Source organism: Platalea leucorodia (genome assembly GCF_965183815.1).
Source record: "Platalea leucorodia genome assembly, chromosome: 5".
NCBI classification, from domain to species: Eukaryota; Metazoa; Chordata; class Aves; order Pelecaniformes; family Threskiornithidae; genus Platalea; species Platalea leucorodia.
Genome location: NC_138827.1, coordinates 22,416,971 through 22,443,921, shown reverse-complemented (window position 1 = coordinate 22,443,921; position 26,951 = coordinate 22,416,971). Strand labels below are relative to the sequence as shown.

The window sequence follows — 26,951 nt, the reverse complement described above, 5'->3', positions numbered from 1 at the left end:
TCCCTGACCTCGTCCTGGGCTCATCTCCTCTCCGCAACCAGCTGCAAAGCCCTGCTCTGGCACCCTGATCCTCCTGTGCACCAGCATCTCTTGGAAGACAGCAGTGGGATGGGAGATGCAGTGTCCATAGGCACTGTCCTCCCTGTCCCTTTGGGGTGTCAATTATGGTGCCTTAACTTGAACACAAGAAAAAAAACTGGAGATGCTGCTGTAAACTGGTGTCAGCTGCATCCCCTGTCTGAAGCCCAACAGCTCAGGTCTCATTTCTGGAGAAGTATGCAGGTGGTGTTACAACCTGCCCGTGCCATGTACCGTACCAGCAACAGCCTGGCATCTTCAGACCTCCCACCCTCTTCCCTGCTCCTTCCTATCGGCAGGTCCTGCCCACTTCGCTCTTTGCAGCACAAGAAACTCAGCCCCAGGAGCAGGGGCTTTGGAGCGGTCTGAAAAAATAGTCACTGGGCAAAGCTGATAAGTAATAGCCTTAAATTTAAGCACTTAGGGGTAAAATTGTGCTTTAGACTTTCCTCTCATATGGGCCCTTCCAAGAAATGAAACAGGTTGGGAAATGGCCTTTGTCTATATCTAGCAGGGCCCACTAATGACAAAGCATGTGAATCCTTTCCATAAGATGGCTCAGATGCAGGTTTTTATTTCTATATACTCTCTCTTGCTCCAATCTTCTGTTTGAATGAATGACAGCCTGGCTGGATGCACGCACGACTCTGCTTTGCTGTATGTTTAACAGTTACAGACCTGATGATTCTGGTTGTAATACAAATCTTTTATTTCTGTATTATCCCTTTATAGAAAATATCTTATATTCTCATTTTCTTTTTTTATTCTTGTGCATTCTTTTAGAGGAAAAGTCCGGTAAGAAATACAGTTTTTATCTCTTATAATTTTTTTTAACACAGTCTTGTGTTCTCTTGTTTGCATGGTTCCTGTTTTGCATGTCTCTAGAGCTGAAATGTAAAATGCAAATAACAAATCCTCCCATTCTGGAAGGCATGGTGTTTACTATTTTGCTTCTTCCTTGATTTAACTTAGAGCATTTTAAAATAGAGCTAGGCTGTCTTTGCTTTGAATGTACACAGTCTGAGCATATAGTTTGGGTGAAAAAGCTGGTGGTTTTGGACAAGATGTATAAGGGCACAGTTTTATCTGAGGTATGTCATTGCACATCAGAAGGTATGAGAAAGCAGAAAAACCCATCAGGGGCTGATGACCTCTGATGCCACTGTATGCAATGGTGATGGCTTCCCCGAGAGAACTAGGCTTCAGGCTGTTCTGAGCCCAAAAATGTGGAAATTTACCCGTTCCACTGGGTTTAAGTTCCCTCTGGAGTCTCTTCTGGACACTGCTCTCCACCCGCCTCGTGCCCCATGGCCAGGGTGACCCACCAGCCCATGGGAGCAAGATGTTGCGCTCCCACCAGCGGGTGACGGGGCTGGGGGCTGCGTGGAGGGGGAAACCCACCCAGCGCTGCACCACTGTGGCCTGTGAAACCGTGATGGAGGGGTGTGATGGGCGTTGGGGGTCTTGGGGTGCTGACCTGTTGCTCTCTGACCAGGTGTCTCTTCTCTCTTCCTTCTCGCTGACCGCAGCGGCGCAGCCCGGTAAGCACCCGCGCTCGCTGCTTTTGCCCCTGCCGCTCTGGGAATGGGGGGTGCTGGTGGGGGTCTGAGTCTGTACTGGGGTTAAGTGGTGAGCGCAGGGGAAGGGGAGCGGGGTACTGGTGCTGTTAGCTGCCCTGCTGTGTGACCCCAGGTGATGGTGGGATCTTATCCCCCCAGCCAATGCAAAGGGGTCCCTGATGATAGGCATCCTCCACCACTCGACCTGCATCCTTGCAAACCCACTGGAGACCCTGCCCTTGGTGCAGGCAGAGCCACGGTGCTCGCAGTCCCCGTTGCCCGTCCCCCTCTGGCAGGGCTCCCACTTCCCTCTCTGCCGTGCAGCCCCCGCTCCCGCGGTCTGGGGGGGTTTGGCTTTTGCTGCATGCAGGCACATATGTGTTGTGTGGCGAAAGCGAGGATTTAGATTGCTGAAAATAGGTTATTTGGCTTAGATCGATTTGCAGCCCATTAAACATGAGGATTTTGGATTTATGTCACTTCTAATGGGGTGAGGGTGCCAGTGACTCCTGTAAGCCACTCGCAGTCAGGATGGCTGCAAAGGCAGCACTGCCAGGTGATGCCTTTATGTGGCTCAAAATCCTCTCGGTAGGGTTTTTCTGCTCCCTGTAGGCTGGGAGCGAACGGGATTTCACAATGCACATGTGCAGCTTGGCATATTTCAGCCGCATACAGTAAATATCACCCTAGACAGGCAATTCCTGCCACATCTGCTGGGCTGCTTTGCTCCTGCTGTGTCCCTCCTTGGGTGACAATTGCTATGCGCCTGTGTCCCTGTGCATTCTGCTTACCTCGTGTGTTTCTAATTCTAGGGGACGATTAAAAGGAATTTATCCAGTAAGTATATTCTGCAGCCTTCAAGAACAGTGGTAGCTATGGCAGTGTGGTGGTGGTTTTTTGGGGAGGGGAAAAAAAAAAGTGCGAGGAGGTTAGGTTTGCTTTAAAGTGGTCCTGGCAGAACTGATGGCACCCAAATGTCTTCCTTAAAGAAGGTCATATGGGACATCCTTGGGGCACCCTGTAGAAACAGTGCAGCTCCTTAGTCTATCTCTCTACAGAAATAAAATCTGAGTTAATGAAACAGAGCTGTTAGTGCCAGCATCTCCATAGCCGGTGTGGGACGGGACACGTGCTGTGCCAGTGGCACGCCTGGTGTGAGCCCTCCTGCCAGCACAGCCTCCGGGTGGGCTGGGGGTGATGCTCAGGGGGCGGGCGGGGGAACGGCTCTAATCCCGGCGCTGTCTGTCCTATGCCGCAGGTGAGGAGATTGCACGGCCCCGGCGTTCCACGCCGACGCTGGACTCCGCCAGGTCAGTATGGAGTCCATCGGTATAATTATCCAAGATAGCTATGTTTGGGCACATCATCCCGATGTGGTTTTTAAACATTTTGATGAGCAATTGCACATTTACACCATTGCTCAATGGGAAGCATCTGTTTTCATCTCCAGATTTTGATCCTTTTTCATGTATACATGGATAGGTCAAACCCAGAATAACACAGCAAGTTCAGGGGGTATTTACTGCTGCACAAATATTACTGTCACCTAGCTGAGCTACCTGAACTTGGCTCATCAAAGACACCACTGCAGAAACATCACTTTTATAACTTTTTAGGCTCATGAGACAGCCAAACTTTTGTGTGGAGTGTTTAAATAAGCTGAGTAAATGCTCTGTGCCGATGGATGCAAGAGGCAGAGGGAGCTTTGGGTCCACGGGCTCTTTGCTCAGATGCTGTGTGAGTAAATGAGAAAGGAGTTGAGGTGCCCAGGCAGCAACAGTGGATCCCCCTAGAGTGTGGCCAAACAAAAACATTCAGAATTGAGGTGCTGATGGCAGTGGCACCCCTGGTTTCAGACACACAGCATCTCCCACAAGAGCAGCAAGGACATCCACTGCTGGAAGTTGCCTCCAGCCTGATTGATAGGGAGAGCTGGCAAGTGTGGGCTGTGGGTATATATTGATTTAGGAAAGCTGTTAGTCTAGAACATAAACACTCCCTGAAAAATATACATATTTGCACTCAACCACCAGGTCTGAGTACAAACCTGAACCTCATGGTTCCTCTGTGCTTGTCTCGTCCTGCAGCAAGAAGGCTGGGGAGGACCCCGCTGCGCTGGCACCGCTCTTCGGGCCCCCGTTGGAGTCGGCGTTCGAGGAGCAGAAGCTGGACGGTGGGTCTGGGGACAAGGGTGGCATCTCCTGGCAGTGACCCTGTCCATGCTGTGCCTGGGGACGGCTTGTGGCACCCAGGTCTGCCAGCAAGCAGGGTAGCCTTGGTGGTCAACCCCACAGCCCTCCTCTTAAATGAGAGGAAAAAACACAATTAAAGCAGAACGCAAAGGGCGGTAGTTGCATTACAGGCAGTGTGGGGTTGGGGTTTATATGGGTTATATGGAAACAGAGCAAGTGTTTAAGTCAATTAGTTAATGATGTGGTCTTGGGACAGATCCTGAAAGAGAGCAACTAACGAATATTAAAAATATTGACTTTCAAATGAATCTCTGGTTTTGCCTGTTTAGCAGGCTCTGCTGATGCACCTCAAAACGGTGTGTGTTTAACAGTGGCGGCCATTAGCTTCTGACACCGCAGCAGCATTTCAACATCATGCTAATTTAATTGAAGGAAGATATGAACGGAGCAGTCTGGCAGGGCTTTACAGCTCCCCGTGCCCATGAAGATGTCATCTCAGTCATGTCATCTTTTCCCAGAAACTGCGTTCCCCTGGACAGGAGTATAGGGACACTTTGTTCCACCCCCAAGCCTTTCTTTTTTTTTTTTTTTTTTTTTTTAAAGCTTTCCTGAAGTGCAGGGATCTTGCAAGGGTTTTTCTCCCCAAAGAAAAACCCCATTCACCCGCTGGAGCGGTTTGTTCCCGGAGACAGCCAGCTCTGCTCGGCTATCATGAAATGGCTGCTGCCACTTGTAGCCTGGTTATGTCTTGTAATTAATGACTCTGGTTAATTCTCTTAATCACAACTATATTTGCATGCAGTTCTTGACATGTAAGCTAAGAAAAACAGTGCAAAAAGTTTAAATGAGATATAGAAGAGGATTTTTTCCCCCTACAATTTGTGTGAATGTAATTGGATCTTTTCATTTTAATAGCTGGTTTTTTCTGTGTATACTAAAATTCCAGACAATTTCTGCAATTAATGCAATGTTTCACTTAATGTAATAAGCCTCCAAATACGTAAATGCATTGTTTTGTTTGTCAAGCATCATGAGTGTCAAACTAATTGCATGACCTGTTTAAAAATCAGACAAGCTTGTAATTATCTAACATTACAGAAAAACCCCTGTCTTTAATTAATGAGAGGTTTCTGTCACTATTTAGTTTCTTCTCTTTACAAGCCTCAGATGAATGCATCTCATCTGTGTGTTTTGGCATTTGTAAGAAAATAGTTTTATCAATGCCCTTGCATGTGTATTTATTTATTTTTGATTTTTCAGCTACTCTAGATCAGCCTGAGATATGGGGTTCGGTCCAGCCCATCAATGCAAGCGTAGAGTCCCCAAAGCTACCGAGACCTTTTCCAACTGGAAGTAAGTGACCGTGCAGGTTATCAACCGAAAATAAATTAATATATACAGAAATCAAATCTTTTACTTTTCCTCATCAGCACTCCTGTACTGTGCAATTCTGTAACATTTTAATGCCATAGCAAGTTAGAGGGGTTTTTCTTCCTCTGGCTTGACTCTAGCTGCAGGAAAGACGGGGGTTTGATAAGGGATGGGATGGATGGTACCCAGGGTTGGAGAGATGACGCATGTCCTCGTCCTCGCCGGGGAAACGTACTTCTGTACTTCTGTCGGCGTGTGCTCAATTTGCAAGTAGAAACATCTCTGGCCAGGGCAAATGGCCTGCATGGAGCCAGTGGTTAAACCCGCCCTGCCCTCGGAGGCGAGGAGTACCTGATCATTTGTGTTAATGATGCAGTTATTTGGCTCGAAAGGTCGGAAGCACCGGTTTCTCCAGGCTAACATGAGGAAAGGCGACACAGCCCCAAATCCCTGGTTTTCACTGCAGCTTTCCCCATTGCCTGGGGCAGCCAGGGGAAATGCAGCTTTTCCTCCTCCCTAGCTGCAAAGTCATTCTTTCCTTATTCCCCTCTTCCTTTTTCCTCTCACTAGCTATTAGCACAACCTATTTCATGCCAAACCCAACCACCAGCCGTGGTGCTGCCGGCTGGCTGGTGCCGATGTGCCAAGGTCAAGGCAACCTCTGGCCATGTCACAAGCTTGCAAGGGGATTGTGACACTTGTGATTGAAATGGTTGCTTAAGGTGCTGAGCTGCGGCCTGGGCTGCTCCTCCAGGAGGTTTGGACTTGGATGCTATTTACACCTGCTTTGTAAAAGTGCCCCTGTAAAGCAGTGTTGGGTTAATTGGCCATGGCATTCCTCCTCCCATGTGTGCCTCCCAGATCTGTGCAGGATGGGCACATGAGAAACGCGGAGGCAGATAAGTGCCTCGGAGGCTACAGGTTTTAATTAAAATGTTAATTCAGGTTTTAAAACATGAGTACAATCTAAGATTTAAAAATTAAAAAAAAAAAAACAACACCAAAAAAGACCCAACAAAAGAGGCCACCAGCGATTTCTTGTTGCTCAGTGAAATGCTGTAAACTCCCAGGCTGCAGGGATGCTCCTGCTTGCCTAGCAGTCATCCCAGGGCTGGTGCTACTGCCTGATTTGCACCTCAGCAGCACGCAGCCAGATCCCCTGTTCCCAGCGGAGCTGTGCGCATTCCTGAACACACTGCCACTGAATTTTTCCCTCTCTCTGCTCTGTTTTGCAGCGCCTCCACCGCTCCCACCGAAAAACATCCCGGCCACGCCGCCGCGCACTGGCTCTCCTCTGACGGTGGGAATAGGTAAAAGCTCGGTGTCGTGTCTCCTTGCACGTGCCATTGCACAGCCCCAGTAGACTGACCCAGAGCCTGCGGGGGCTGTGCTGGGGGGTCAGATCCCTGTGGCTGTGTTTTGGAGACAGATTTGGCCCCTGTGCATCCTCTTTCCCTTGCATTCGTGGTGCTTCAGTGGATGCTGCAGTCAGGGTGATGCTTTAGAAGTGGTGCAAAGATGCCTTTGACTCCAGAGCCAGTGTTGCCCTGGTGAAATTAATGCTCTCTCCTCCCCCGCCTTTGATATTGGTCACTTTTAGAAATGAAATGCAACACTAACCTTCAAGTCCTGCTCAAAATTGTGAATAACTAGAGCACTGTTACTGCCTGGAGTGGCACTGCACAGCCTGTGCTTATGAAATAACAGGGCATGTGGCACCTGCCTGTGTCAGAGGGGCTGGTCCTGCCCTCCCTACACTCCCAAATTCCTACTGCTGTCAGGGAAGGTGGGAAAAGCCCCCCCTGGTCAGGCAGTCCAGGGCTGGCAGCTGGAGATGCGGAGGGGCAGGGGAAGGAGAATGAAATGGTACCTGGAGTAAAGGACAGCCTGAAGGAAGGGATTGAAAGATGCTGTTGAATGTAGCCAGAGGACATAAAGTGCTTATAAGCATATAATTCATGTTGCTGGCAGGGTGCTGTCTGCTGGAGCTGCAGGTTTTGAGGAAAGGCGGGCAGTCCCTGGTCTCTGGACAGGGACACTGTATGGACACATGCATGCAGAGCACCTCGGGGCATTATTAACATTGCCATGAAGAAATCCCCTGCTCTGAGCTTACTACTCTATCCATCAATATTTCATTCATGCTTCCATATCTTGATTTTTCTATTTATCTAAGCGGCCAGACTGGCAAAGTGTCTACCTACATATGTAGATTCATCAACATGAGCAAATGCAATGCCCAGCCATGTGTGACAGTTTATTTGCTGGGGTCTGGCTTGCTGCACGCTTCAGCCTGTGCATCAAGTAAAGCAAGTGGCAGAGGTCTATTTTCTTCTGTTTTAGCAAAACTATATTTTAGTCTCTAAACGTAGAACCACAGATGGCTCCCCCAAATGCAGGAACAGGGGTGGGATGCTGACACGAGGACCCCAGAGGGCACGGTAGTTTTAGCAGCATGCACATGGCTGTAGCAGGGGCCATGGGCTCCTGTGCTACCCTGGTGCTGTGGCCACACGCTGCCCTGGTCCTTGCCTCATGCCTCCGTTCAGTCTGTGCAAAACGGAGTCACTGAGTACTGAGCAGCCTTCCTGACGTTAGAGGGCTGCCAGCTCCCAAAGCTCTAGCCCTCAGGGAAGAGAAATGCAAGAAAACAGGGTAGGAAAGGAAGGATGGAGGATCTCTCTCCTCTGGATGCGTAACATTTTGCTGATGAATCCTGTCTCCATGTTGGCTATGAAGTCAGATATGAACATTGATGTGTGGTAGCTCAGTTAGTGAGCAGAGCCCTAAAATACCCTTATCTGCTGCTGCTTGCAACCGAAATACATACACCCTGTCTACTTTCCTGTACTGCATGCCCAGCACCAGTTCTTGCGAGTGTCAAGCCAGCATGTTTAAATATATATATTTATATGTGTGTGTTTATAAATATATATATAGTGGAGTGTGCAAGAGAGCTTAGTGCATAAGTTTAATATCTGCTGATAATTCAGATGATAATGACATAACGATGTTATCTAGACGATATGTAACAAAGGCTGAGAGCCAGCGGTAAATTTTGGGAGGATATGGGTCTGTTGTGTATGAAGTGATGGAGGAGGAGCTGGGCTTGGCTTGTGGTGCATGTTCTCTCTCATACAGTGTATGTATTTCAATCCAGTGTGGTTCATTATATGCTGCATATAACCTGACATAGAAACTTTCTTGCACATGAATTATATTCCTTGGCAGCTTATAAGAAAACATGCTTTTAAAGCATCTCCTCTAGAAAGTAGTGACATAGAGCCCTGTAGAGAATAGTGTGACTGCAGTGCTCTTGGTTAATGCTAAACTACTTTGACCACAGGAGGGGACCAGACAGCAGCAGAGCTCAAAAGTGACAAACTTCCGTCCATCAATGACTTGGACAGCATTTTTGGCCCTGTGCTATCCCCCAAGTCTGCTGCTGTTAACACAGAAGACAAGTGGGTCAATTTTTCTGATCAGTCCCCGGAAAACGTGACTCCGGAGTTGACGCCCCGGGAAAAAGCAGGGTCCCCACCAGCGGCAGTGGGCAGCCCGGCCGATGCTCCAGTGGCTGAGCCCTCCCGCCCGATCCCTTCACCGCTCCACCTGGAAGAGGTTCACAAGAAGGTTTCTGAGCAGCCCCACCTTAAGGATGATAACTTGGAGCCGGCTGCCTCTCCCAAAGATTTTGGGCTGGGACAAAGAGCAACCCCACCTCCCCCTCCACCACCCACCTACAGGACGGTGGTCTCCTCACCTGGACCAGGCACCAGCAGCGGCACGGGAAGCACCAGCGGTACGTCCCGCAGCCTTGGGTGTGCTTTGGTGTGGCCGTGACCGCATCCACGATCCCCTCCTGCCTGGTTGTGCCTGTGCCCGGCGCCCATGCTCCCACCCAGCCGTCTTGTGCTTCCACGTCCAGCGTCTGCCCTCAGCCTCCTGTGTCCTCTCCCCTGCTCCTTGCTGCGTGTCTGATGGTCAGATGGGTCTGACAGCCTTTCCCCAAAGCTCTCGTGAGCTGCTCTTCCTACCCCTGTTACGCACATAACCCCCAACACAAAATTAGGCATAGGATTGCCATTGCTGCAGCTCTGTCCTCAGTAGGCTTCAGAGCGAATATAGGTGGAAACATTTCGGACAAATAATCTGAGCGAGCCTCAGAAGTAGGGGAATTTAAATCTTTTACAGACAGACAGGTCACCGCATACCATCACCCCAGGGCTGCTGAGACCAAATAACTCGCAGCTCAGACATGGCATGGGTCTGAACGGTGCTTGGTCCCTTTTGGCTGTGAGAGCGTGGATGCCCAGCCACATTTGGAGAAATGGCTTCAAGGATGAACCTCTCACAAGGGCAGAACCTCATAGGTGTGTCTGGCATGGGCTGGCTGCCTGGCTTCACCTGTTTAATTATGAATGTCTCCATGCCCATTAGGGCACACGAGCTCATCGGAGGTCAGCTTACACAAGCTCTTCCACAGTGCTTGAGAAGGTGCAACCTGATCCTGTTATTTTAGAGGCTGACCCCAGGGCACTTACTGTACTGGTGCAGCTATGATGTGCAAATCCCCATCCCCACCAGCTGCTGCGCTGCCGTCCTGCATTGAGAAATTATTTTTGAAAGCATTACCCTGCAGAGCCTTGCAGACACCTCAACCTCTGCAGGCAGTGGTGGGAGATGATGGGTGTGTTGGGTGCGCAGCTCCCCAGCCCTGGGCCCGACCACTGTCACCAGCCTCATCTGAGCTTGAAAGCCGTGTCATCTTTGGGGGTTCGCCACCTCTGGGAGTGTGTATGGGGCTACTGGGGGTATCCCCCCAAGCGTGGCTGTTGCTGTGAGTGTGGCTTCGCTTTAGTGGTGGTGGCTTTTCTGTGCCGGCTAGGCAAGGCAGCTGCGGGGTGGGGGTGGGGGTTCGTATGGGGGCTGCAGCATCCAGCTGCCAGTGGCACTGGTCTGAGCTGGGACTTCTCTGGGAGATCGGCAGCAGGAAACAGCAAGCTGCTTCCTACAGTGCTCCACCCCGATGCCAATGGAGCAACTGCCTTGCGTGAGCGGGGATCTGCAGGACGGGGATGTGCTGGTGGCTCCATGTGTGGGGATGGATGGAGAAACCCCACTCGGCGAGGCAGCACTGCCTGTTTGGGAAGACCCACGTCTCTTCCCCAGAAGTTACCTCCTGTCTCAGTTCAGCATGCTTTGCAGCCTGCTGACTCCTCAGCCTTAGCCAGCCCAGCGTGGGACAGTGAGCTGTAAAAATGCAAAGTGTTGCAATACACACACAAAAATCATGCAAATCTTCAGAAAGCTGCATCCTGCAGCAGCTGGTCTGGGTGCATGGTGCAGATCCAGCACCCTTCCCGCTCCTGCCCTCTCCACCTTTCCAAGGCCCCTGTGGCTGCATCTGGCCCTGGGGGTGTCTGGCTTTTGGATGCCTCAGAACAGAGACATCCCAGGATGCCCTCCTGCCTTTGTATCCCATGGGAGCCCAGGCTTATGGGTGCAACCGAGGCAGGGCTGGGGACTGGCATCCCAGCAGGCTTCTGATTTCATGCTGATTTACAACATGCATGCCACAGTTTCTTGTTGCAGAAAATATCTAGAGGTACGTCGGTCTCCCAGGGACCTTAAATATCTGAAGAATAAACCTCCCTGGATGAAAGATGATGTCTGGCAGGGCTTTGGCTAGCCGCTGGCCACTCCGGAGCTGGGGCAAAATGCATCCTCAAAGTATCCACCTTGTAACACTCATTCATTGCTGCTAAGTTACTTTCTCTCAGTAATTCCTATTTTTTCAGGTTTTTATTGGGATAAGGAAGGAAAAATTCAAACTTTAGTTCCCAAATTAGGCTTCTAAATAAAAATGGCTTGAATTTTGGAGTTGCACAAATGAATGGCCAGGATTTATTCTTTAAACAAGCCCATTTCTCATCCTAGCCTTCTGTCATTTACCTGTCAGTCTCATTTCTATAGCTCTAGCTTTGATATTTCCTTAATCTGAGCTGTCACCCAAAAAAACTTAGTGAACTGATTCTCTTGTAAGTGGGGAAAAAAAAGCTAAAGACATACCCTTATTGTTGCTGTGAGCAAAACACGCTGCTCTGCAGATCGCAACGCACTGCTGTGCTCCATGGAGGCTGGTAGCAAATGCCAGCTCAGCCATCCTGCAAAATGGGATCTGCATCTCCTCCCGCTCCTGCCACCCCTCTTGTCTTGGTGCAATCTCTGACTGCTCTGTACAGCACCAGTTATTGAACTGGAAGGAATTTCTGTACATGGAAAAAAATAGTCTGCTGGGTATCCTCTTAAGTATCTGTTAAAATTTCAATTTGATTGCAAAAAGTCCCCCTTCACAGCAAGGCAGCAGCCCCTGGGGACCATACGAACCCTGACGACAGCACCCTCTTGTTCTCTGAAACTCTTCCAGAGGGTTGCGAAATGCTTTGCACTCCCAGCAAATCTGATAACCTTGCTCTTTCACCCTTCCTCTTCTTCACTTGGACAAAGCATTGCCCCTCTCACCAGGACCCCCTCATTCCTGTGGTGGAGGACCAACCCTGCTTGCTGGCTGTGGAACCCCAGGAGCTGTGGCATCAACACTAGCTGCTGCAGGGGTTAAACTCATTCTCGGCACATCATTTTTCTCCTGCCCATGTGGCTAGTTTTCAGGCAAAGCCGTAAGATGACTCCAATAATTTTGCCCAGCAGACCTGGCTGAGGGGGTTGGGTACCCGGCGCAGATGGGCAGCCCCTGCAAGAAATGCATCAGCATCAGGAACCCTGAAAAGCTCTTCTCCCGTGCAAAGCTGCTGGTGTGGAGCGGCTGTCAAGGGGAGCTTGTGCAGGGTGTGTGTGGGCACCCATGCCGGCTCCTGGGGGAGCAGCCTTTGCTTTGAGATGGGGCACGGGTGGGCACAGGGCTCTGGGGGGATATCTGTGGGGGCCATCCTGCTGCGCACTCACGGCTCCTGTTTGTTGCAGGTTCCTCGTCCCCGGCTCGCCCTGGCACGCCGCTGGCCGCTTGCAGCACCCCTCCGCCACCGCCGCCCCGGCCCCCCTCCCGGCCCAAGCTGCCCCCTGGCAAGCCCGCCGTCGCCGACGTGGTACGTTCACGGCCCTGAGCAGGAGCGTGGCATCCACAGGGGATGCATGCACTGTGGGGGCGGTGGGTCTGCATTTGCAGGCTGGTGAGACAGATTAACAGAGCGGAGCAAGTCATTAAGAGCAAGTAACTAGCGGGTGCTGCCTGGGCCGTTTGGAGTTTTTTATAATTTATTCACCGAGACAAATTGCACCTGGGAAAATGGCTGTGAACCCCTCCTGCTCTGCCTGCTGGTGCAGCCCAGAGATGCCAACCACGGGCGAGCGGTGGTTTGCAGTTACGGTAAAGGCTGAGGGTAAAGCAGTGTGGGTCTGGCCATCCTGGGAAGGGTGTCTGGCTGGCGGGGGCTGCCCGGCAATCTTTGGTGGGGCTCCCCACCACCGTACTGCGCTGGCTGGGCAGCTGGGTTCTGCCCTGACACCCCGGGCTGCTTCAGGTAAGCTGTAGAAAATTTTTGGATTGATGTCATGGATATAAAATTATCCCTAAAGGATCCATAAGGACTCAATGAGCTGCTCTCAAGTGAGCTGGCACGTAGTGGGCACCACTCTCTTCCCGACAGCGGGTGCGTTAAATCCATCCCATGGGCCCCACAGCTCCCATCCTTGGTGCAGATGGGGACTTCAAACACCCATACCCACAAGATGGTGGGAATCATCTGCTATTTTTCTAGGTCCAGACTAAAATGCTATTGGCACTAAAAGAACTAAAGTTGTTCAGTTTTGCACTAACCCAGCAGGGCTGCCCCGGGACGCCAGCGGAGCCAGCTGGCCTGGAGGTACAGAGGGTTATGGCTTCAGGCAAAAGCTTCTGTTTGTTTGATGCAAATGTTACTGTGCATATTTTCTTTAACCTTTTGTTATTTTATGTTTTTCTACAGTCCAGGCCTTTTAGCCCTCCTATTCACTCATCCAGCCCTCCTCCGATAGCACCTTTAGCCCGTGCTGAAAGTACTTCTTCCATATCTTCCACCAATTCCCTGAGTGCAGCCACCACTCCCACCGTTGGTAAAAACATACAGCACTGCTGTTCTTTCACCTTTCCTACCTCTGAACATCCTTAAAAGATTCCTGAAACCTTGCTAGATTGTTCTCCAGTTTCACATTCATTAATTTTCATCAGGTTTCAAAATGCAAAAAGGGATTTGCGGGGGGTGTAACAGATCATGAACGTGATGCTGCTAGGGAAGCTTTCTTTGTGGCAGCTCCAAATGTTGTGCAAAATGAATGTTTGGTGAAGGCAGAGGTTATCACTAAGTGAAATATAACATAAAATGTGATTATGGTCTGTAAATTTAATCAAAATAAGCTTTTTTTTGTGGGGGATGTTTGTACCCTGGAGGGGAGGGGGGCTGGAAGCCAGACCTTGGGATCCAAGAGACAACTAATATTAAATCTCTTTGAATGTCTTAAATTCATACTTCCCCTTAAAGTGGTAGCGGGAAATGGGGTCTTGGAAAAGGCTCTTCCAAACCATTAGCTTGGCACACCCTAGACCAGAACAAAGTGCTGCAGTTTTCTTTTGGAGGAATGTCCTGAAAAACGTGGGTTTTGCCAAAACCCCCCAGGTGCCCCCTGGGGCCTGAGACAAGAAATGCAAATAAAGTCTGGCTGGCAGCTCCCAGGCTCCACGCACTGGGTCCCCCCGTGCCTCCCTCCTCCGTCCCCTCCATCGTCTCTGTCCCCACTGCCGGCGCTCCTTCCTCTGCCATCCCTGCCTTCCCACCCGGCTGCCAGCCCCACCTCCCCTTGCTTCCCGCAGCTCCATCTTCTACCAGGAACATCCCTCCTTTTTTCTTTTCTTTTCATGTTTTTTGTGATGAGCACGCCTGGTTTGCGAGGCGGGGAAGGAGCTTTGCAGGCCATGGCTGGCATAGGCTGGGAGATGGGCTCTGCGGAGGGAGCTAAACCCCAAAAAGCCAAACCTGGCTGGTGTTCGTGCGTGCTCAGCCACGGTCCTGGCTGCAGCGTTTCCCTCCAGCTGTCACCTTACGAGCCATGGGGAGCAGCAGCATCGCCACCCCAACAGCATCTTAGATGGCTGGAAGATGATGGGATGGCCCGAGCCTTGCGGCGCGTGCTGTCCCCATGGTGCTGGTGGCTGCGCGTGCCCACCCGAGCCCTCCCTGTAGGTTTGCTGCTGGAGTCTTCAACCTGCGTCTCCATCCTGTTGTTTGCTTCCCTCTCGAGGTGTTGTAGATGCTTGTGTACCTGTTCACCGGCTGTTGGTCACCGTCAGAGCATGCTGCTGGAAAAAAAATGCATCTGAAGCAAGGGGCCGGCCAGCCCCGAGCATCCCTGGTGTGTCAGCTGTCGGTCCTGTCTGTGCCCGCTGTCCTGCAGCTTTGGCAGTGAGCTGCCGCCAGTGGGGCTGGCAGTGGCCCCAGCCAGTGCCTGTGGGCACGGTGGCCATGGGGCGCTGGGACCCATGGTGGTAAACATGATTTTGGTGGAGGGAAGCAGTCAGGCTGAGCACAGGGATGGTTGTGGGGGCTTCAGGAGGCTGGGAGAAGTTGCTGTTAAATGGGGGCTGCGTGCTGGTCCTGTGGGCTGAGCAGGTGACGGGTCCCTTAGGCTCTCACTTTAATTTTTTTTTTTCTCTCTAACACATATTTTTGTGAACAAAAATTGCTGCTTGATGTTTTTAATGACCTACCCACCCTGAGCAGCAGAGGCTTACGTGGCTGTAGGGGGCAGAGAAGCTGTGCCCACTGACCCCAGTGGCTCCCACGCCCTCTGTGGGGGTTTCCTAGAGAGCTGAAATCAGCGCTCTCAGGTCACCCGTCAGCAGGGGGACGCTGAGCGGGGCAGCCAGGAGGAGCACCCCCAGATTGCAGGTTCTGCACTTCCAGCTCCATGCAAACCAAGTGTCGGGTGCCGTGTTGCCAGGATTTGGCCTGGGAAAAGCCGGACGGGGGGGCAGGCAGGGGCAGACGGGATTTGGGTGCCACTCCAGGAAAGCCCAAGCATCTTCCCCTTGTCCCCACCAAGGTGGCCGGGGTGAGGGTGGGCACTGGCGCTGGGCGAGCATCCATGCAGCACTCACCTTGCTGCACCGGGCTACAAAGCCATAGCGGAGGAGACGGCGCTTCTAATTCCTGGGTTTGTCATGCAGAAAGAGAAAAAGATAAGGTGAAAGGTGTGCAGGGCAGGGGAGGGGCCGGGAGCAGGGCTGCATGGGCAGGGACAGGCAGGTCTGTGTGCACGGCAGCGGGTCGGGGACCACTGCGGGTCCCGTGGGACTGGCACGGGGCTGGGACACTCCGACCTGGCTGGGGCTGCCCACAGCCCTCGGCTTGCCTCTGGGTCCGTCTCCACCACGCTCTCCTTGTTTCCTGTGGCAGAGTCCGATGGAGTTTGTCCAAGAGCATGTGGAAGAGTTATTGCACTTATTTGTCCTCTATGCTGTACTGGTTTGCTATCATTGTGGTTGTCTGTGCAGTCTGAATAATTTATTGCAAAGAAAGAAGCTGTTATTTCTGTGTCAGCGCCCCTTCCGTTATTTTTCTCGTTAAAATCCTTCTCTGTCTTTTTTCGTTGATACAGTGCGCTGCTTGATTTCATTTGGGATTCATTTCTTCATTCTTTTTTTTTTTTCTTTCTTTTGCGTTTCTTCTGCTTATGTTATCAGAAGATGATGCTTTTATTGACAAACTGCCCGCGTTTGAAAGGTGCTGTGAAACGCCTGCAGGTACTGTACTAGCAGGGTGCTTTTGAGACATCTGGCTTTGGAGCGGGCAGCTGCGGGCACCCCAAGTGCCCGAGCCCCAGCACCCACCGCTCGCAGCACCTTGCATGACAGTTTCTCAGTGACAAAAAAGACTGCGAGGTGAAAGACTATCACCTCCTGAATTCAAAAGGGTTAATTGAACAGCTCGAAAAGCCGTTTTTTTTTCACTCTACTCCTAGTTATTTCAACAGTACCTGGTGTCTAACGTGGCTTTTGAGGCAGTGTGAGTGTAGGGAGCTTGTGGTTGTAATGGGAAAGGAAAAATTCCAGTTAGGTATCTCCTGCTCTCTGTGCGTGTGTCTGTTTATCTGCAAGTTTTATGTCCTGAAATGCAACAGAAAATACCTACATTTCACTGTCACTTATTTTGCACATGGGTGCGGCATGCGGTTGCAGCATCCCGCTGGGGAAACGCTCGCTGCTGCTGTTGTAGCACCGCAGAGACATCGCTGGAAGTGAAGAAGATAAGGCGTGTTTGCCAAAATCAGTGCAGTTAAAATATACTAACGGAGTGCATGAGCCAAGAAGCCTCTTCTACTCTAGACAAAAAAGAGAACCCCCCCCAAAAATCCTTACCAAGCGGGCAAAAATAATCTTCCATCTGGGCTTCCATAGCTTTGCTTTCTGCTTTCTGTTTCCTAAGCCAAAACCAGAATTTAAAAGCCTCCCCTTTCCTTGCACGTGAACGGCTTGCAGCGCCTCGTCCCCTCCCCGTAGCGAGATAAATGACCTGCTCTGTGACTCACACTGTGTCCTTCTCTCTCCCTCTCCTTAACCTTTCCCATCCCGCTTCAACTCCTGGCCATACAGAGAATGAACAGCCTTCCCTCGTTTGGTTTGACAGAGGAAAGTTTTATTTGACTTTCGAAGGTAAGTAGTGCATAGCATACCTGGTAACGACTTGCTCCTCTTGCTCTTGCTCTCTGACTCCCGGGGTTTCCTTCAAAGGCTCCAGTCCGGCTTTCCATGCAAAATGCTATGGCTACTTAGATGACATCACAAGTTCGACCAGAATAATTTTGATTTGATTTGTGCCATTTGTCCCAATGATCTGTTTCCCTGTTTATTTATTAAAAAAAAACCCAAACAAACCAAAACCCAAAAGAATATTCTCGTACTGAGACTGCGGTTAAAACCAGAGAGCGAAACCACTTGCACTCCCGAGGAACTTGACTCTGTCAACCAGGGCTTCTTTCTACTCTCCCTCGCAAGCTGCTCGTTACCCTGAGCGGGCTGTGGCACTGTGTGGTTAATGAAAAACCAAAGGGCGATGGGTTCTCCACCAAGCCGGGGCCCCCTCCCCACCTCCCATCAGATTTTTCTGCGGCGAGGGGTCGGGAGCATGCCAGCACTACCAGCAAGCATAGCTGAAATGCCACAAGGTTGTGCTGCCAGGGCGGCTGTTCAGAGGCATTGCGAATTTCGGGGTCCCTTGTTGATGAGAAGGCACACTGGGGAGGATGCAGGGGAAGAAGAGCTTGTTTTGGGGCGGGTGGCAGCTTCTCTGAGCAGCATCACGTCTCGGAGAGTGCAGAGGCATGGGTGCCTGGGCGGCCAGTCCCGCTCCAAGAGCTCTGAGGCTTTGGAGGAAGCCTCATCTCACAGACATTGCACCAACGCTTTTCTTTAAAAGAAAAGCGGGGAAGTTTGCTAGCAGCCGGAATAGGTGCTTTAAAGCCTGAAGGAAGCACTTTGAAGCTGTTGTGGTGCTTGCAGGCAGAGCTGGGCTGGGGCAAGCTGGGGGATGCTGCTGTCACGGGGCACGCCAGAGCATGGTTCCTGTGGGTCTCGCTTTCTGTGAAGCGTGTGATCCGTGTCCCCTCCAGCAAATAGCCGAGTGGCCCGGGATTGCGCTGCCTGGCCACTGAGCACGAGGTGTTGGTGTTTATGGAGCAAACACTGGTTTGGTGAGCGTGATGCTGTAGCAGCAGCAGAAGGCAGGGATGGAGGTGGTGGTGACCAGGGGGGTTGGTTTCTTCTCTCCTGCCTTCTTGCCTTTTAATCGGCCACAGCTGCTGGGCCCCGAGGTCCCCGCTCCAACAGCAGCTCCTGGCTTAGGCCTGGGAGGGAGCCGGGGAGGAACTCCTCCCGATTCTCATTGCAGTTTTGCTGCTTCCAGCAAAAAACCCTTCCTGGGTTTCCTTTCCCAGGTGTTGACTGCTTGCCCGGAGCTTTGGGAAGAGCTGAGCGTGGTAGAGCAGGGGCTGGCGAGGGCTGTGCCGGCTGATTGCTGGGTTGAAGCAGCCGCTTTCAAGCATTATCCCTCAGTATGTGTACCCTGGCACCGCGCGTCCCCACTGACCTCCCTGCTCTGTGTATCCTCCTCCCCCTCGCTCAGCCTAGCACCAGCACTGCAAGCACATCTAGTGTTTGGGGGTTTTCTTGTGGTTTTGCGTATTAATGTTTTTGAATGGTATATTTGAATTCTTGTACTTTGTTATGGCAGTGTGAATGGTCTAGAGTTGGGAGCGTGGGTTTGTCCAGGGCACGCTGGCCAGCTGGCACAGCAGCAGGGCTGCAAGAGCGTGGCACTGGCTCCAGGCTCATCTCACGTCCTGGGAAAGAGCTATCTGGCTTCCACACACTGTATTTCCTGATCTATCCCTAAATCTTTGAGTCCAGCTTAAATAAAAAAAAAAAAAGCTAAATTTTAATGCTCATCTCTAGGTAGGTGAAAGGAGATCTGCTGAGTTTGGCATCTGTAACTCAGGGCATGAAATGCCAGAAGAGAAATGATCTTTTGTTTCTGGGTTTGGTTTGTTTTTTTTTTTTTTTTTTGCGAAGATCCATGCATTTACAGAACGTGGGGTAGTTTGTTTGTGTGTGAAAAGACATGGTGCAGCTTTGGTGATGCTCTCCTGGATCCACTCCAGCATCACTGGTACTCAGCTGTTATTCCTCCATGTCTGTATTTTCCACCTTTGTGTAGGGAAAAGTAAGGCCAATGAACATGGCGCACTGGTTATGGCTGGATCCAAAGCTCCATAAAGTGGATTTTTTTTTTTTCTCCAGTGTTATCAGGTCATTTTGCCAAAATGAAAATTTCTAAAAATGTCTTCTGAAGCAGTCACTGAAAAGCCAGATTTTTGGTGGAGGCGTGCTACAGTAGCTAGACTTGTCTCTCAAGTTTCTGGAAAAGAATTCTAGGGCTTAAAATAGATTATGCTTTTCTTTTTACATTAAAGTTTTTATTTAAAAAGTTGTTTTGTGTCTGAAGCCATTAAGAGAAGAATATATAGGTTCATGAGGGAAGAGTGGAGGGAACCAAGAGTCCTGAATGCCAATTACATCCACATGATCCTTATTCAAAATCAGATTAGAAGTGTGGAGGATGTTTTGTTGCTGTTGCTGTTCAGATGAACTCAGATTTTCAAAGGCCAGCTGAGCCTGGTAATAGAGATACATGAGACGAGGCGGTTTATTCTTGCACATGTGATTTTTCATTCTGGAGAACGAAGAAATCTCATATACGTACAGAGAAATGGTGGGAGAAATGAGAGATTGAAAATCAGGGAAAAGGCACATTGGTATGAGAGACGCCTACCCCTTGTTCGATGCTCTGGTGCAGTCTAGGCTAAACCCGGCTGCAGTCAGAGTGTGTATGTTTGGGAAGTGGGTTTTTTTTCATTTCCAAAGAATAATGATTATATTGCCAAGGATCGTGGGCTTTGCTGCTGGATGGCTAAAGACCTTCCTCTCACCTCCCTGCTGAGATAAGCCTGATGTTACTCTGCTGGGTGATACCTCCAGTTTTCACCCCTCTATAGCCAGTCTCCATTGATGTTTTTGAATCTCATCTGTATCTCTGAGTGGATGTGATGAGAACATCCCACCGCGTTCGGCTGGATTCGACGTGCTGGGGGGTCATTTCTCTAGGTGTGGGGAGCAAGGATGCGCTCTCTGCACTCTCTGATAACCCAGCAGTCATGTCTGTAGAAAGAATTTATAAAAAATATGTTACCCTACTAGTCCGCGGTGCTGCCCCGTGGCCCTGCGTGTCCCCTCTACCACATAGCCAGGTATTGCAGCGGGGCTGCGATAATCTGCGTGTTCGGTGGTTTGGGGGAGCTGCGCGTGCAGGCATGGACATGAAGCATCTGCTACTTAAAGGGATGTGTCTCGAGTCCCTGATGCATAGCTTGGGGCTGTGTCCTCAGAAGCAGAAGGCTTGGGGTGCCGCACGCTGCCTCCCTGGGGTCATTAGGATAATTAATGTGTGTGTGGCGATGGGTCTGTCGTGTGCGGGTGAGATGCTCAGTCTGCTGGTCCTGTGCATTGGGGCAGCTGGACACGCTGCACTTACTGAGCATCGTTATTCCAGGCTGTGGCTGAAACCTACTTATTCCCCTGAGTCTCTTAAGACGTATGACCAAGAGGGACACATGTGGCTACATTAATTTTTTACATCCTTTTAGGTTACTTTAGATGTTTGAAGGGAAAATCCAAGCACTGGAAAGGCTCATCTGTGCCTCTAGGAGACAGCAACTTTGGTTTTATACATTAATGTACTGTCTGCACGGATGCATTTGTAAGGCGTGAGGAATCTTCATCTGCAAACGCCACATTTTTTCACAATTAATATATCAAAACTCAAAGTGTAACTTAAGTGACAGAAGTGCTTTCCTCAGGAGACGTTATGAACCCTGATTTCCTGCACCCAAACCCTATTATTTACTCGCACAAAATTTGCAGCAGCATCCCAGGACCTTATTGTACATCACACAAAACCCATGGCAGATTGCTTAGATTCAAGGCAAAACACAACAGGCAACGGGGCAGCAGTGGGAAGCAGCAGATAAAGAAGGGAGGGGATTATTGTTTTAAGATAGTCCAAGCAGAAAAGCAGGAGCTCACCAGAAATATGCTGCATTTTGCTCAGTTGCTTTGCTTTTCCCTTGCCCCACTGCCTGCGGAGGTGTTGCCTTTTCCCAGGCCTGCATTTAATCTTGTACGGTTTCGGCTGAAGCTGGCACACGCTTGCATGCTCTAAACAAAACCCTGGGCTGAATTAATAGCCCATTTCACCTGCCTGATCCAGACCCCGTAAATGAAGGTAACAGAGTAAGGGGGTGTCAGGGTCCCCGGGTAAGCTGCCCCTCCGGAGACCTTTGCCATTCCTTTTTAGCTGGTTTGGGGCAAAATAATCCTTGTGCTTAACCTGATGTACAGACTATGATACAAAAAAAAGGTTCCAAAAGGGTGCGTTGTGGAAAAATAGATAAGGCTGAAGTGGGGGTGCCAGGGCAGGAATGGTGACCTCTGAAGGACTTTTTCAGGTGCCTGGGGGATCAGCGCCTTGTACATTGGGCGACCAGACACTAATCCTGGGCTGATCTTTCAGTGTTTTCCCCACCGGAGAGGAGAGAGCTTTGCCATGCCAACAGCCCCCGCTCGCTCTCCTCTTGGCGGCGGGCGCTGGGAGCAGGACATTGCCCCCACGCAGGGTTTCCAGCATGCCTGGGGCTTCTGGCATATGCTTGCAGTGATGCTTTCATCCTCAAATGTTTTTCGGAGATAGGCATTCCTGGCCAGGAAAGGGAAACCTGCATGTGACCATGCAGGGCTGAATTATTTTAGAGCCTGGCTAGTGTCCATGGATGCACAGCATAACTGAAGCAAACGTCTCCTCTTTTTTTCAATCATATAAATAAACCGTGGATTGATTGCTTTAGCTTTTGCACCCAGAGTCCCACGTTCTCCTCTGTAGTTCCAGATTTCTGATGATTTGCAGATTTGCCGTAGCGTACCGCAGGCTTTGTGGGGTGAGCAGCCGTGTGGGGGGTTTGCCAGGCATACCGGGGAGGAGAGGGGAGCGTGCCGGGGATCGCAGGGGTCCCCGCATATTGGGGTTCCCTCAGGCAGGAGTTCAGGCAGCGTCGGGGGGAGACTGCCGACATCCCGCTTTCCCACAGGCAGCCTGAGCTCTCCAGCCAAGGAACAACGAACCTCCCTGGCCTCTCTTGCCGGGGCCCAGAAACCTACTGCAAAAACTGTCATGCAAAGCCTGCCACGTGGCAGCCCCTCCGGAGCCATGCCGCTGCCCTGCATGCTGCTCGTGGCTGGGGCTCCTCCGTTATTTTCTTTGCTTGCTTTTCATGGGGGGGGATAGATAATTTTAAAATGTTTTTGAAGCCTCATCCAAAGCCTGGGGGACTTTTTCTTAATGCTTTCCCATAAAGCTAGGCTGGGGCTCTTGGTAAGCACCCCCTCGCCCCGGCCCTGGGTGGGGAGCGGTGCCATTTCTCTCTGCACATAAGAAGGGGAGGTTTTTGCTCTGTTGCAGGCTCATCCCGGGGACCCAGCCCCCTCACCATGGGGGCACAGGACACCCTGCCCGTCGCCGCCGCCTTCACAGAAACCGTCAACGCGTACTTCAAAGGGGCCGACCCGAACAAGTAGGTGCCGACCGACAGGGTCTGGGTGTCAATACAGGGGGTCCTAGGGTCAGGACAGGCTTGGGGTGCTGTCGAGGCTTTGGTGAGCATCTCAAGGGATGGGAAGGGAGGAAAGGAGGTGCTCTGGGCTTGGCACACGCGTGCTGGGATGTCACCAGGTGGGGGGTCCAGGGTCAGGATGCTCCTGGGGTGTCCCCATGAGCATCGGTCCCCATCCCTAGCAGGCTGCCAGCCTTTGTTGCTGTTTCAGCTCGCTCTGGTTTAGGACCACAAGAGGCTTGTTCCCCCGGCGCAGAGGGTGGGAAGTGGGGTGCTGTCACCACACTGCCCCTGGCACGAACCCTCCCCTCCTGCTGTGTTTTGAGCCGCCTGTTTCCTCCCCCCTCGGTCTCTGTGTCTGGTGCTGCAGGTGTATTGTGAAGATCACAGGGGAGATGGTGCTGTCGTTTCCAGCGGGCATCACCCGACACTTTGCCAACAACCCCGCTCCAGCAGTGCTCACCTTCCGTGTGCTGAACTACAACAGGCTGGAGCACGTCCTGCCAAACCCCCAGCTCCTCTGCTGGTAAGCCCCCGCCTTACCAGCATCCCAAAGGAAGGCAGGTTTCCAGAAACATAAGGTGCTTTGCACAAACCCATGGCCTGAAGTGTCTTCCTTGGAAGCCTGCCCTGATTTTGGGAAGGGAACTCTGAAGCCCTTAAATATTTGCCTGAGTACTCCCTCTGAGAGCAGCCCCTTTGCCAGGCAGAAGAGCATCAGCAGAGAGGAGCAAGTGCTTTGACGGGGTTTGCTTGTTTTGTGCTTCACTCTGCTCATTAGACCTCCTGTTTGCAAAATGAGATGACCTACAGGTTGCATCTGCTGTGCCTCCCTGGAAGTATCTGAGGACAAGCCAGACATATGTGGGAGGGAGACAATATTTCTCTAAACGTGGGATTAAATGCGGTCCCAGCTGGTGGCTGGCACTGCTGTCCTGCATGCTTTGTAGAAAAGCTTTCTTCTGCCGAGGTGGCTTACACAAAGGGTTAATTCTCCCTCTGTGCAGTGACAACACGCAGAGTGATGCCAGCACGAAGGAGTTCTGGGTCAACATGCCAAATCTGATGACTCACCTAAAGAAGGTATCGGAACAGAAACCGCAAGCCACCTATTACAATGTGGATATGCTCAAATACCAGGTAGGGGTTTTTTTGTAAGACAAAACTGTGTCAAAAATGTGTGCTTATCTTATAGACATAAAAGATGGTATTTCCCCAGTGCACAGTGGAGATAACGTGAGGTGGGGGCATGCTATCCCGCTAGTCACTTCTGTATGTCACTAGGTTGCCTGACTTTGAGCCCAGTACGAACTTTCTATGAAAATACAAGGTATCATCTCCTCTGAAACCAAATGCAATTACCGTGTCTGTAAAATGGGATTTCTCCCTTCACCCCTATGGAAACTAAATGTTTTTTCTGTCATTTTGGAAGGTATCTGCCCAGGGTATTCAGTCTACTCCATTAAACCTTGCAGTGAGCTGGCGGTGTGACCCTGCAAGCACTGACCTCCGCATTGACTACAAATACAATACAGAGGCAATGACCACACCGGTAGCTCTAAACAATGTCCAGTTCCTCGTCCCCGTCGATGGAGGAGTAACCAAACTTCAAGCTGTGCTTCCTCCTGCTGTCTGGTAGGAATCACTCGCATGACAAAGACCTCGTTAGCTGTCTCCACCATGTCCCTGCCTAAAGCAGCAATCCTGCCTGCTGGCTGCAGGAGCAGGATCGCCCTCGGGAGGTGTCTGCGGGCAGGAGCTGGGGGCATGCTGGGGACCCAAACCTATCCTCCTCTTGCAGGAGGAAGCATGCAACCATACTCTGCTTTTTTTTTTTCTTGCCGTTCTCACAAGCAAGCGGTCAGAGCTGAACGCATGTGCTCAGGCAGCAGAATAACAACCCTTACTTTGTGTTTTGGCTACTTTTATCCGGGGCTCAGAGGGAAGCATGGCCCTTACTGCTGTAGGCACAGGCATACATGCTTGCAGTGGGGAAGCAGGGCCCGGCCCGGCCCCACTGCTTCTCGCTCATCACTCACCTGCAATGCAAGAGCGATGTTTTCCTGCTCAGGTCAAACCCAAAGCCAAGCTCCCAGAATTGCAGCTCTGGAGAGTGGCACCGGAGCTGCTCCCCCAGCCCACACGACCTTTAGCAAAGTTCAAATGACTCCTTCATAATTTCTTGTTTCCTACAGAAATGCTCTTCTTCATGTGTTTTTAGGAATGCTGAACAGCAAAGGATATTGTGGAAGATCCCTGATATCTCTCAGAAGTCAGAAAATGGAGGTAATCCTGCAAATGTGCATGTTATTAACTCTGAATACTTAAATCAGACACTGACCCATTTATCATGCCTGCACACAAGTCCAGACATACAGGTTCCTGCTGGTGCTTGCCAGGGAGGATGCTGTTTAAGTCGAGGAGCAAAGAGCTTTGAAAAGCAGGGATACGTGCCACTGGTACTGTTTTGCCAACTGCTTTGGCATCACGGAAGGGTATTAACACAACGGGTTTGGATGTGGTTGTTTGCCAGGTCCTTTGCTCCGTTGGCCCTCTCTGCATTTGAAGGCTGAGGCCCCACGTTGCATCCCCGTTGGGGGAAATGCAGCTTCCCATGGGTCACTTCTCTGCGTGTCACCCATGCAGCTAGCTTGCTTCGTATCGCTGGGGTGTCTTAAAAGTAAAAATCTGTTGGGAGGATGAGGAGGTTTGCCTCTGGCCACCCCCCAGGGGATACTGCTGGCTCAGGTACCACCGTAGGAGTGGGCTTCACTTGCAGCACTTTGGCCATCTTGTTGCCTTTGCTGGCAAATCTGGCCCTGGGACACGGGGCGTGCCTCTGCGGGCTTGTAAGGGTCTTGTGCGGGACTTTTAAATTGCAGGTGTGGGGTCTCTACTGGCCCGATTCCAGCTCTCGGAGGGGCCGAGCACCCCAGCCCCCCTGGCCGTGCAGTTCACCAGCGAGGGGAGCACGCTGTCCAGCTGCGACATCGAGCTCGTCGGCGCCGGCTACCGCTTCTCCCTCATCAAGAAGAGGTTTGCAGCAGGTAGGTGCCTCACCCCTGGCTCCTCTTGGGATGGCAGTGTCCCTGACAGAATCACAGAATCGTTCAGGTTGGAAAAAACCTTAAGATCATCAAGTTCAGCCGTTAACCTAGCACTGCCAAGTCCACCACTAAACCACGTCCCTAAGCACCACATCTGCACATCTTTTAAATACTTCCAGGGATGGGGACTCAACCACTTCCCTGGGCAGCCTGTTCCAGTGCCTGACTACCCTTTCATGAAGAAGTTTTTTGTAATACCCAATCTAAACTTCTGCTGGTGCAACTTGAGGCCATTTCCTCTTGTCCTGTCGCTTGTTACTTGGGAGAAGAGACCGACCCCCACCTCGCTACAGCCTCCTTTCAGGTAGTTGTAGAGAGCAAGAAGGTCTCTCCTCAGCCTCCTCTTCTCCAAACTAAAGAACCCCAGCTCCCTCAGCTGCTCCTCATAAGACTTGTTCTCTAGACCCTTCACCAGCCTCGTTGCCCTTCTTCTCCAGCACCTCGATGTCCTTCTTGTAGTGAGGGGCCCAAAACTGAACACAGTACTCGAGGTGCGGCCTCACCAGTGCCGAGTGCAGGGGGACGATCACTTCCCTGGTCCTGCTGGCCACGCTATTCCTGATACAAGCCAGGATGCTATTGGCCCTCTTGGCCACCTGGGCACACTGCTGGCTCATGTTCAGCCAGCTGTTGACCAACACCCCCAGGTCCTTTTCTGCTGGGCAGCTCTTCATCCACTCCTCCCCCAGCCTGTAGCGTTGCATGGGGTTGTTGTGACCCAAGTGCAGGACCCGGCACTGAGCCTTGTTGAACCTCATACAGTTGGCCTCGGCCCATCGATCCAGCCTGTCCAGATCCCTCTGTAGTGCCTTCCTGCCCTCCAGCAGATCAACACTCCCACCCAACTTGGTGTCGTCTGCAAACTTACTGAGGGTGCACTCGATCCCCTCGTCCAGATCATTGATAAAGATATTAAACAGAACTGGCCCCAGTACCGAGCCCTGGGGAACACCACTCGTGACTGGCCGCCAACTGGATTTAACTCCATTTACCACAACTCTTTGGGCCCAGCCATCCAGACAGGTTTTTCACCCAGCAGAGTCCAAGCTGTAAGCAGTCAGTTTCTCCAGGAGAATGCTGTGGGAAACGGTGTCAAAGGCTTTACTAAAGTCCAGGTAGACAAAATCCACAGCCTTTCCCGCATCCACTAAGCAGGTCACCTTGTTGTAGAAGGAGATCAGGTTAGTCAAGCAGGACCTGCCTTTCGTAAACCCATGATGGTCACCTCTGGCTGTGCAGGCACGCCTGGGACTGCCCTCGCTGTATATTTGTTGACCGTTCAAACCCAGAGGTCCCGCCGCAGCACGGTGTGATGGGGCTGGCTGGCAGAAAAGGGGAAAAAGCTCCTTTGCATGGAATAAATCCTGCTACCGCTT

At 51.2% G+C, this 26,951-nt stretch overlaps 1 protein-coding gene across 1 annotated transcript in view; it reads left to right on the top strand.

The window, feature by feature from the left end:
• SGIP1 (SH3GL interacting endocytic adaptor 1) overlaps positions 1 to 26,951 on the top strand; it is a gene marked incomplete at both ends in the record, with an annotated part of 56,629 nt that overhangs the window by 28,651 nt on the left and 1,027 nt on the right. The window contains 16 exons of the mRNA XM_082314302.1: positions 1,608 to 1,619; positions 2,450 to 2,474; positions 2,896 to 2,947; positions 3,725 to 3,810; positions 5,090 to 5,182; positions 6,436 to 6,510; positions 8,547 to 9,002; positions 12,185 to 12,306; positions 13,186 to 13,312; positions 16,845 to 16,904; positions 22,318 to 22,429; positions 22,839 to 22,994; positions 23,476 to 23,608; positions 23,901 to 24,103; positions 24,690 to 24,754; positions 25,351 to 25,515. Coding sequence (XP_082170428.1) covers positions 1,608 to 1,619; positions 2,450 to 2,474; positions 2,896 to 2,947; positions 3,725 to 3,810; positions 5,090 to 5,182; positions 6,436 to 6,510; positions 8,547 to 9,002; positions 12,185 to 12,306; positions 13,186 to 13,312; positions 16,845 to 16,904; positions 22,318 to 22,429; positions 22,839 to 22,994; positions 23,476 to 23,608; positions 23,901 to 24,103; positions 24,690 to 24,754; positions 25,351 to 25,515 — 1,942 coding nt within the window. The remainder of the gene's footprint in view (positions 1 to 1,607; positions 1,620 to 2,449; positions 2,475 to 2,895; positions 2,948 to 3,724; positions 3,811 to 5,089; positions 5,183 to 6,435; positions 6,511 to 8,546; positions 9,003 to 12,184; positions 12,307 to 13,185; positions 13,313 to 16,844; positions 16,905 to 22,317; positions 22,430 to 22,838; positions 22,995 to 23,475; positions 23,609 to 23,900; positions 24,104 to 24,689; positions 24,755 to 25,350; positions 25,516 to 26,951) is intronic.